Below are 11,714 nucleotides of genomic sequence, written 5' to 3'. Positions count from 1 at the left end.
TAGATAGTGTAGACAGACACAGTCTGATACATTTCCATATTCACATGAAGGCGTGAGGCAGAGACATGGAAGAGATGGAGGAAGGTCTCTGTAGCTGAATTGGTGAGGACTATGTAGAGCAAACAGTACACCCACTGTAAAGCACTTCAAATATCAGCAAGCTCATTTTTGTACCCAGAGAAAAACAATAGCTATCAGTTCAAATTCATAATTTTTCCCATCATTTCAATGATGGACCAGTGTCCAGTCTCACCTGGTACATCAACAGTCTTTTAATGACATATTATGTTGTTACATAGACTTGGGATGCAAAGAGGGGCCTGGAATTACAGGAAACAGAGACAGAGATAGTTATCCTGCTCAGTGGCCAGAGAGTTCAGGATGAATTAAGGATACCAAATGTCATCGTGGACACTGCTACCGACGGAGACATCCAGCTTCTGAAAGAGGAGCGTTTGAAGTTAATCCGAAAATTCTATGATATGATTGCAGAACTACCAAAGGTAAGGAACAAGAAGCCTGTTTCGTAAGTGTCTTTCCAAGTTGGGTGTATCAGAGTTGTCTCAAACTGGACAATATTACAAATGAGCTTCTATACATTTTGACTTTAGATGTCTGTGGTATGTTTTGTGAAAAAGGACAGATATTGTTTTGTTCTTACTCTTTCATTGCTCTGCATTGTCTATTTAGTCCTATTTCGGATCCACTGAGAGCCTTCCTGAGATGTGTGGCAGAGGTCCTGAGGTGTGTAGTAGAGTGCCTGAGGTGTGCAGCAGAGGTCCTGAGGTGAGAAGCGGAGGTCCTGAGGTGAGGTGCAGAGGTCCTGAGGTGTGCAGCATAAGTTCACAGGTGTGCAGCACAGGTCCTGAGGTGTGCAGTGGAGTGCCTGAGGTGTCAAATGCAGTGGGAGAGGTGTCAAGTGACACAAAGAAGACAGAGGCTACTGGAGCCCTTCGGAACACTGGAAATGGCCTGAGAAAGGTGGTGCAGCTATCCAATGAGAGCCGTCCTGAGGTGTGCAGCAGTCCTGAGGTGTGCATCAGAGTGCCTGAGGTGTTCAGTGGAGGTCCCGAGGTATGCAGTGGAGTGCCTGACATGTGCAGTGGAGTGCCTGAAGTGTTCAATGGAGGTCCTGAGGTGTGCAGGGGAAGTCCTGAGGTGTTCAGTGAGGTGCCTGAGGCACCAAACGCAGTGGAAGAGGTGTCCAGTGACAAAAAGAAGACAGCGGCTGCTGAAAACCTTCTGGACACTGAAAATGTCCTTAGCAATGTTGTGAACCCCAAAGGGTGGCTGAAGGAGGGCTGGGAAGATCAGCTGCACCAAGACTTCACTAATATGATTGCAAAACTCCCAAAGGTAATGAACAAGAAGCCTGTTTTGTAAATGAAAGGTCTAGCATCTTTGAAAGTTGGGTGTATCAGGGTTGTCTCAATCTGGACAATATTATAAATTAGCTACTATAATCTTAGACTTTGGATGTCTGTGGTATGTTTTTTGAAAAACGACAGATGTGTTGTTCTTGCTCTTTCATTACGCTGCATTGTCTGTTTAGTCCTATTTCGGATCCACCGAGAGCCTTCCTGAGGTGTGCAGCAGAGGTCCTGAGGCCTCAAACGCAGTGGAAGAGGTGTCCAGTGACAAAAAGAAGACAGCGGCTGCTGAAAACCTTCTGAACACTGGAAATGGCCTCAGCAAGGTGATGCAGCTATCTACTGAGAGCTGTCCTGAGGTGAGCAGCGGAGTGACCGAGGCGTTGAACTCAGTGGCAAAGGTGTCCAGCGAAACAAAGAAGCGGAAGAAAAATGGCGTTCTGCGATTCTTCCGACGTGTGTTGAAGTTCTTCACATGCACCATCAGCCTCCCCAAAGAGGAGTGACTCAAGCACAAACACACACACACACAACTCTGGGCCACACTCTGCATCTGAATTTCTCCACCATCTCCACCTTTCCTTTGAACTGCCTAGTTTTAATAATAAAAATAAAGGGGATCTGAACCCCAACAAAAAAACTGGTTTCATTAGTGTTTTTCATATAACTTGAAATTCATAATGCTTGAAATAACATTTTTATTAATTAATTATCCAGACTATTAAGCTGTTTGAGAAGTACTTATTAAGTACTTATTAATCACAGTATTACTGCATTACACACTAGTAAATATGTACGAAATCATTTGAGACACTTTGCATATTAATGTAAGTTTGTGGTTGAATGGCTCTACTGTGGGATATGTTCCTGATCAAAACCAAATCAAACTTTATTTTCAGAGCACATTTCTTACAGATTATGCATTTCAAAGTGCTTAGCAAATAAAATAAAAGGTTAGAAAGACACAAATAGGTTTTATAAATGAGACAAATTAAAATAGTAAAACAATAACAGTGGACATGAGAGACTAATGCATTAAAATAAATGAAAATAAATAAGATATATACAATAGATAGTATGACTAAGCAGAAGCATGGCTAAAAAGGTATGTCTTAAGCTCTTCAAACTGTCTACAGTTTCTGAGGCCCTCAGATCCTCCGGCAGGCTGTTCCAAAGGCCAGGACCATAGTGGCTGAAGGCAGCCTCACCAAACGTTTTGGTTCTCACCTTTGGATTAACTAAAAGAGGATCTGAGTGACCGACCGGGCACATACAGTATCTTAAAAGCATGTCAGACATGTATTCAGGTGCAGGGCCACGTAGTACTTTAAAAATCCCATACAGCTATTTTAAAATAAATTATAAAACTACAGGCAACATTTACATTTACATCTACGTCATTTAGCAGACACTCTTATCCAGAGCGATTTACAAATTGGTGCATTCAACTTGGGATAGCAAGTGGGACAACCACTCTTTATTTTCATTTTTATGGGGTGGGTGGGGGTGGGGGGGGGGGGGGGGGGGGTGGGGGGGGGGGGGGGTAGAATGATTACTTTTATACTATTCCAGGTTGTTATGATGAGTTTCTCAGGTATCAAAGAATCAAGGATGCAAGGATATTCTTAGACATTCTGTGGAGATTTCATACCAAGCATTTATAGAATCACGAGCTTGTGGGTTCATCTAACAAACGGACATGGCTTTGCCCTTCGTCAGTTGAACTAACTAGACAAAGAAGACCCTATATCTTATATAGCCTTTTGGTTCTCATTCCTTTCACATACATTTGGCAAGTCTCCATGGGCACTCCCTGTCTTTGATGTTCATCACTTTTTACCCCAAGTCAGTATACTAAACATCACTCATGCTATCCTAAACATCACTAATCTACCTTGACATAATGGAATGAAGACTTTATGGCCCCAAACCACTCATTTCTTAACTCTTCCTCTGTCCTCACAACACTATGGCATGACATCATTATACCATAAAGGTCATACATATTACCACGAGGTCATACATATTGTAGATACTATTGTTTTCGTTGATAATAACCCCAATATCAAACCATCCTGTGGCCTCCACCTGCCAGTAGAAACGTCCAGTAGATAAACCCTTGGTACAATGCACAGACAGGGATCTTGTACAAATTGATGGATCAATCCATTTATTTGATTCTTCCCCTCTGGTAGCTTCGTTTCCTATGCTAACACCGTCCCCACTGTTAGCATTGTTAGCTTCGTTTCCTATGCTAGCACCATCCCCACTGTTAGCATTGTTAGCTTCGTTTCCTATGCTAGCACTACTTTGACTGTTAGCATTGTCCTCTCTCCACAACACTGTCCTCCTATCCTCAGACAGCCTCAGGTCAATGTGTGCAGAATCTGGGTCCAGGGTGAGCTCACTGGAATCTGTAGAAAACACACATGCACAATGAGGAGCCAGGGAAATAAGAAAGTTAAATGTTTTTCTGTTTAGCTGACGGTACTTTCTCATTGTTTTAAAGGAAATGTCAAACTGAAGAAACCCTGTATATCATATTACACATCAGTCAGACTCACATTTCCTCAGGCCTGGTTTGATCCTGCACTCTCCACACAAGTCCACACTGTATTGTTTTAATAGAAATAGTTCATGTCAAGAAATAATCATAATATGCAGAGGAATATTAAAGGAATATTAAAGTAACTAAATAGTGTACACATAACATATTACACTAACTTGAGTTTATCCAGTCTACAGTGTGGTCCTCCAGTCTAGCAGAGAGCAGCTTCACTCCAGAGTCTCCTGGGTGATTGTAGCTCAGGTCCAGTTCTCTCAGGTGGGAGGGGTTTGACCTCAGAGCTGAATCCAGAGAAGCACAGCCTTCCTCTGTGACCAGACAACCAGACAGCCTGCAGAGAACAGTTGGAATGAGTTAGGGTGCCATACTCAATTCAAAAGGGTTTGCTTACATCAATATGTGAGCCTCTCACCCCAAAACCTGCAAGGCACAGCGAGGGTCCCCCAGTGCAGCAGAGAGTCGCTCCACTCCTGAATCCCCCAAGTCGTTGTCTCTCAGGTCCAGCTCTATCAGGGTTGAGTTTGAACACAGGACAGAGGACAGGGACTCACAGGATAACTCTGATAGATTACACTGCCTCAGTCTAAGAGATGAATGAGAGAGATAGCAGGAGAAACAGAGAGAGAGAGAGAGAGAGAGAGATTGAAATTTGAATTTGGTTTTATCCAAATACCTGTGCACAGAAATATAGAATGTTAAATAAAACTGTATGTATGTATACCACACTTTACATTTTTTATTTTTTTTTTTTTTTTTTTTTACAGCATCATCATTTCTCACCCCTGTTTCTGTATCTGACAGTGTGGATCCTCCAGTCCAGCAGAGAGCAGCTTCAGTCCCATGTCGCCCAGGGTGTTGCAGCTCAGATGCAGTTCCTCCAACTGGGAGGCTGCTAGAGCAGGGGACAAACTTCCACAGGAAGTGACCTCACAACGGACAAGTCTGGCGTGAGAGAATATGGAATTAAAAGGGGCTGTATGGATTGACACGATTCGAAACACTTGTTGTCGTAAATATCGCACCTCAGTATCTTCAGTTCACAGTGTGGACTCATAAGCCCAGTGGAGATCCCCTCCACCCCGGTGTCTGTCAGTTTGTTGTCGCTGAGGTCCAGCTCTCTCAGATGGCTGTTCTCTGACGCCAGAGCTGAAGCCACAATTTCACCGCAGCTCTCGTCGAGCCAACACCCAGGAAACCTATGGATTACAACAAAGTGGATCATCCTTCTACACTTTGTGGACTTACATGCTTTAGTCTCTCTTACGGAGTGTAATCGTAGTAAACAAGTTTACAGAAGAGTCTTTTAAATTGACTTCAAACAGCTAAACACTTGGCTGACTTCCCCTGTTCCGTCCCCTAACATCCCTTAGGTGCCGTTGTTGCATTGCTAGTTGCCAGCAGAAGAAGAAGCTGTAGATCCATCCATTCATGTCACAAACGGCTTCCGTTTCTATTTTTCTTCCACTTTACTAAGAAGCTTTTTCTTGGTTTGCTCTTTTTTTTGTTTTGTTTACTAATAATTGCTCACCTTAGTGTGTGCAGCTGACTGTAAGATTGATTCAGTGCAGCAGTTAGCACCTCCAGCTCAGTTGTTGAAAACCCTTGGATATGACTGATGTCTAGTGACTCTAGTCTGTTGTTGGGACTTGCCAGCGCGTCTATGAAGGGCTTCTGGTTCTCCAGCTGGCTGTAGATTATGCTGAGTTCTCTCAGGTGTGAGCCAGGCATTTGGATAGCTGATGCCAAAATTTCAGCGCAGTCGTCTGTGAAATAGCAGGCCACTAGCCTTAAGAGGGGAAAACAAAGGGCTTATAAAGGACATAAAAAAAAGTGTAAATTATACTAATAGTCGTAAGTGACTACGGTAATCTACCAATCTTAGGAAAGTAAATGGAGGCAGGTAGCTTAGTGGGTAAGAGCGTTGTGCCAGTAACCGAAAGGTCGCTGTTTCTATTCCCCGAGCCGACTAGGTGAAAAATCTATCTGTACCCTTAAGCAAGGCACTTAACCCTAATTGCTCCTGTAAGTCGCTCTGGATAAGAGCGTCTGCTAAATGACGTAAATGTAAATTCACTATCATCTGAACTTACATAGCCTTCCTGCAGTATCTAACTATTGGGAGGAGTCTGCTACGGCCCTGACTTGACGTGTTGTATTTTCTCGTGTCAAATTCATCCAGCACCTCCTCTGACATCAACAGCATGTACGCCAGCGCCGAGCACTGAGCAGGTGTCAGTTCAATCTTGGAGAGACTTTGGGAGGTCAGGAACTTTAGAATTTCATTCACCAGGGAGTTGTCCTTCAGCTCAATCAAACAGTAGAGGAGATTGATACACCTCTCTGAGGAAACAAACCATTCAGTCGATAACTTGACCTTGATGTATTGGATGGTATTCTGGATACTCTCTTTGTCTCCCTCTGTCTGGAGCTGTAGGCATTTCAAGAGGATCTGATTGGACTCCAGTGAGATGCCCAGAAGGAAGCGGAGGAAGAGGTCCAGGTGGCCGTTCTTGTTGTGGAACGCTTTATCCACTGCACACCTGTGTAAGTCATGCAATGTATCCAGCTTTCCGAAATATAGTGAAACCCATGGTGAAATACATGGCAAACCATTGGCATGACAATGGGAAACATAGAGTGCTGCGAAGAACTCCTGAATGCTGAGATGCACAAAGCTATACAACTTCACTCTAAACATTGGGTCCTCCTCTCTGAAGATCTCTGTGCACATCCCTGAGCCCAAAAAGGCTTCATTGATATCAATATCACACTCTCTCAAATCTTCTTCAGAAAACACCAGATTGCTCTTTAACAGGTTATGGGAGGCTAGTTTTCCAAGTTTCAAAATGATCTATACGTCAGACTCTGACAGTTTCCGAAGGTCTGTTTCATTTTTCCCATGCTTCTTGTTCTCCAGGTTTGTCAGAGTGAGTAGGAAACAAATGTACATCTCAGTCAGAGTTTTAGGGACTTCTTCAGAACAGGATCCTCTCAACATGTTCCCAAGAACCATGGCAGTAATCCAACAGAAGACCGGAATGTGGCACATGATGAAGAGACTCCTCGATGTCTTTATGTGTGAGATGATTTTGCTGGACAGGTTCTCATCATCACTGAATCTCTTCTTGAAGTATTCTTCTTTCAGTGGGTCGTTGAATCCCCGAACTTCTGTTACACGGTCAAAACAGTCGGAGGGTATCTTATCAACTGCTGCTGGTCGGGAGGTTATCCAGAGGAGAGCAGAAGGAAGCAGATTCCCCTTGATGAGGTTTGTCAGCAGCACGTCCACTGATGTTGTCTTGGTTACATTAGACAACCTCTTGTTGTTATGGAAATCCAGTGGAAGTTGGCTTTCATCCAGACCATCCAAGATGAACACGACTTTGCAGTCGACCACCTTCTTTGTGTCTTCCATATCTGAAAGTTCAGGGTGGAAGTCACTCAGCAGCTCCAACAGACTGTACTGGTCGTCTTTGTTTCGATTCAAATCCCTGAATGGAAGGGTGAAGACGAAATCTACATCCTGATTGGCTCGTCCTTCTGCCCAGTCAAGGATGAACTTCTGCACCGAGACTGATTTTCCGATGCCAGCGATACCCTTCGTCAGCAGAGTTCTGACGGATGCCTCTTGTTGGAATATGGATTTGAAGACGTCATTGCAGTTGATTGCATGGTCTTGAAATGCTTTGGTCCGAGCCGTATCGTCCATCTTCAAAACCTCGTGCTCTCTGTTCTCCCCTTCACTCTCTGTGATGTAGAGCTCTGGGTAGATCTTGTTGAGCAACGTTGGATCTCCACGTTTTGCAATGCCCTCAAAGATGTTCCCAGACTTCTTCCTCATGTTGGACTTGAGGTTGTTTTTCACTCCTCTCAGGCCTACTTCTAATCAGGAGAACAGGAGAGATATTGAGTAGTTTGTTAGTCCCAGTTTGCCGTTCTAGTGTCTGTAATATGTCACTTTTCACACAAAGTTAGTTTTCTATAGTTCTAATCAGAGTTTGATTATTTGTTACATTGTATTTTTTTTCCATTTGGTCTGGTTGTGTTCACATTGCCAAATGTCAAAGGAATGAAATTGCCTAAACGAAACCATGTGTTCTTCATGCAGGTTGACTCATCATGGGTTGTTTGGTACAGTACTTAACCTACACCCAATGTAGACGGTGCTAAATAGCCTAATAATGAGAAGATTTGCAAGGTCAATTCATGATGTTTGCATATTCACTTTAAATAGGATCAAGTTTACGTCACTGCTGTGTTTTAAATGGCGCAAAACGCAGACGAAAATTCAACTATAATGGGGATTCACATTCTGTCTTATTTTAGTAGAGCTGTATCTGTTCATCTCAAATAAGTACAGAGGTTTGGTTCACTGAAAATCATTTTTGAGAATGTGCACATTTCTGTGTGACTCACCAATAGCTGGATGACTTGTCTCTGGAGAGAGACAGGAAACAGTCAAGCTCTTAATAAAAAAAAAAGAAATACCCTCTATTATCTTCGTAAATATCTTTATGATCTTCGGTCGTAAAATAATAAACGGAGAAATAAAGTTTCTCACCAGCGCCATGTGAACTCATAGTGATATTAATGTTAACTGGATCCCTCACCATTGCAGCCAACAAGCTGGAGTGCAGCGACATTAGAACATGAAGAGTTGGGTTGACAACATTAACGGAGGCTCATATAATTGAAAAGAGACTTAATCTAAAGACACTCACCACACTCAGCCTAAGTTTTCGTTGTCTGATGAAAGTGTTCTTTGTCTCTGATTAAATGTTCACTTCCCTCATGACCTCATTTGTAGGCAGGTTTTAATGTCTATGCTTTCTTGCAACACCTGCCAATGCCAACTCATAAATTGTAGTGTCGCAATATCAAAGGTCAAATGCGATAATATAGCCTTGGCACCCCCTTTTAAGGTTAATAATTAATTTGGAGTTACTGAAGGCTTAGCAACACCAGTCAATATACAAGCCATAGACTGTTCACTCTGCTACCGTCCGGCAAACTGTAGCGGAGCATCGGCTCTATGAGCCTGTCCGACAGCTTCTACCCCCAAGCCAGAAGACTGCTAAATAGCCAGAAGACTGCTAAATAGTTAATTAAATGGTTACCCACTGACCCTATCTTGCATTGACTCTATGCACACTCACTATATATACACACTACATACACTCTCATTAGACTATATATACACACTATATACACACTCACTAGACTATATATACACACACTTGACTATATATACATACTATATATACACACTATATACACACTATATACACACTCACTAGACTATATATACACACTATATACAGTGGGGGAAAAAAGTATTTAGTCAGCCACCAATTGTGCAAGTTCTCCCACTTAAAAAGATGAGAGAGGCCTGTAATTTTCATCATAGGTACACGTCAACTATGACAGACAAATTGAGAATTTTTTTCTCCAGAAAATCACATTGTAGGATTTTTTATGAATTTTTTTGCAAATTATGGTGGAAAATAAGTATTTGGTCAATAACAAACGTTTCTCAATACAGTGGGGAAAAAAAGTATTTAGTCAGCCACCAATTGTGCAAGTTCTCCCACTTAAAAAGATGAGAGAGGCCTGTAATTTTCATCATAGGTACACGTCAACTATGACAGACAAATTGAGAATTTTTTTGGCATATGATGGTGGAAAATAAGTATTTGGTCAATAACAAAAGTTTCTCAATACTTTGTTATATACCCTTTGTTGGCAATGACACAGGTCAAACGTTTTCTGTAAGTCTTCACAAGGTTTTCACACACTGTTGCTGGTATTTTGTCCCATTCCTCCATGCAGATCTCCTCTAGAGCAGTGATGTTTTGGGGCTGTCGCTGGGCAACACAGACTTTCAACTCCCTCCAAAGATTTTCTATGGGGTTGAGATCTGGAGACTGGCTAGGCCACTCCAGGACCTTGAAATGCTTCTTACGAAGCCATTCCTTCGTTGCCCGGGCGGTGTGTTTGGGATCATTGTCATGCTGAAAGACCCAGCCACGTTTCATCTTCAATGCCCTTGCTGATGGAAGGAGGGTTTCACTCAAAATCTCACGATACATGGCCCCATTCATTCTTTCCTTTACACGGATCAGTCGTCCTGGTCCCTTTGCAGAAAAACAGCCCCAAAGCATGATGTTTCCACCCCCATGCTTCACAGTAGGTATGGTGTTCTTTGGATGCAACTCAGCATTCTTTGTCCTCCAAACATGACGAGTTGAGTTTTTACCAAAAAGTTATATTTTGGTTTCATCTGACCATATGACATTCTCCCAATCCTCTTCTGGATCATCCAAATGCACTTCAGACGGGCCTGGACATGTACTGGCTTAAGCAGGGGGACACGTCTCGCACTGCAGGATTTGAGTCCCTGGCGGCGTAGTGTGTTACTGATGGTTGGCTTTGTTACTTTGGTCCCAGCTCACTGCAGGTCATTCACTAGGTCCCCCCGTGTGGTTCTGGGATTTTTGCTCACCGTTCTTGTGATCATTTTGACCCCACGGGGTGAGATCTTGCGTGGAGCCCCAGATCGAGGGAGATTATCAGTGGTCTTGTATGTCTTCCATTTCCTAATAATTGCTCCCACAGTTGATTTCTTCAAACCAAGCTGCTTACCTATTGCAGATTCAGTCTTCCCAGCCTGGTGCAGGTCTACAATTTTGTTTTTGGTGTCCTTTGACAGCTCTTTGGTCTTGGCCATTGTGAAGTTTGGAGTGTGACTGTTTGAGGTTGTGGACAGGTGTATTTTTTTCTGATAACAAGTTCAAACAGGTGCCATTAATACAGGTAACGAGTGGAGGACAGAGGATCCTCTGAAAGAAGAAGTTACAGGTCTGTGAGAGCCAGAAATCTTGCTTGTTTGTAGGTGACCAAATACTTATTTTCCACCATAATTTGCAAATAAATTCATTAAAAATCCTACAATGGGATTTTCTGGATTTTTTTTCCTCAATTTGTCTGTCATAGTTGACGTGTACCTATGATGAAAATTACAGGCCTCTCTCATCTTTTTAAGTGGGAGAACTTGCACAATTGGTGGCTGACTAAACACTTTTTTCCCCCACTGTACTTTGTTATATACATACTCACTAGACTATATATACACACTATATACACACTGACTAGACTATATACACACTATATACACACTCACTTGACTATATGCACACTATATACACACACACTTGACTATATATACACACTATATACACACTCACTAGACTATATATACACTCACTAGACTATATATACACACACTTGACTATATATACACACTATATACACACTGACTGGACTATACTGTGTATGCAGACTATATACACACTCACTCACACACTACACTGACACTCACACAAAACCCACACACATTCACATAAACCAGAGGAGGATAGGGGAGGAGGAGGAGGATAGGGGAGGAGGAGGAGGAGGAGGGAAGGGGAGGAGGACAGAGGAGGAGGAGGATAGGGGAGGAAGAGGAGGGAAGGGGAGGAGGAAAGAGGAGGAGGAGGATAGGGGAGGAGGAGGATAGGGGAATAGGAGGAGGAGGATAGGGGAGGAAGAGGAGGATAGGGTAGGAGGAGGAGGAGGAAAACACTCCAGGCCATTCTTGAACGTCTTCAACTAGATGCTAGATAGAAAGTATAACGGAGCTTTATATTTTATATATATATTATATAGATTTTATATTTTCAAATAAATGCCCTTTTTTCCGTCCCTCAAATTGATTTTGATGAGACAAATCGAACAACTTT

At 42.7% G+C, this 11,714-nt stretch overlaps 1 protein-coding gene and 1 pseudogene across 2 annotated transcripts; both read right to left on the bottom strand.

The window, feature by feature from the left end:
- Positions 1–4,089: 4,089 nt before the first annotated feature.
- Positions 4,090–5,699, bottom strand: LOC311118358 (ribonuclease inhibitor-like; the record flags this gene model as incomplete). Its single annotated transcript, XM_084193167.1, has 5 exons — positions 5,465–5,699; positions 4,959–5,132; positions 4,717–4,878; positions 4,349–4,519; positions 4,090–4,267 (listed from the first exon to the last, which is right to left on the bottom strand). The coding sequence occupies exons 1-5, from the start codon at positions 5,662–5,664 to the stop codon at positions 4,090–4,092; spliced, it is 885 nt and encodes a 294-aa protein (XP_084049293.1). The 5' UTR covers positions 5,665–5,699.
- An 18-nt stretch (positions 5,700–5,717) lies between these two features.
- LOC311118356 (protein NLRC3-like) lies at positions 5,718–7,818 on the bottom strand (annotated as a pseudogene). The gene is made up of 2 exons: positions 6,079–7,818; positions 5,718–5,722 (listed from the first exon to the last, which is right to left on the bottom strand). The product of its transcript is annotated as a protein NLRC3-like (transcript).
- Positions 7,819–11,714: the final 3,896 nt, after the last annotated feature.

This window comes from Coregonus lavaretus (assembly GCF_964263955.1).
Source record: "Coregonus lavaretus genome assembly, contig: HAP1_SCAFFOLD_739, whole genome shotgun sequence".
Taxonomy (NCBI): Eukaryota; Metazoa; Chordata; class Actinopteri; order Salmoniformes; family Salmonidae; genus Coregonus; species Coregonus lavaretus.
Note: the sequence above shows the minus strand (reverse complement) of the source record. Positions and strands in the feature narration are given on the sequence as shown.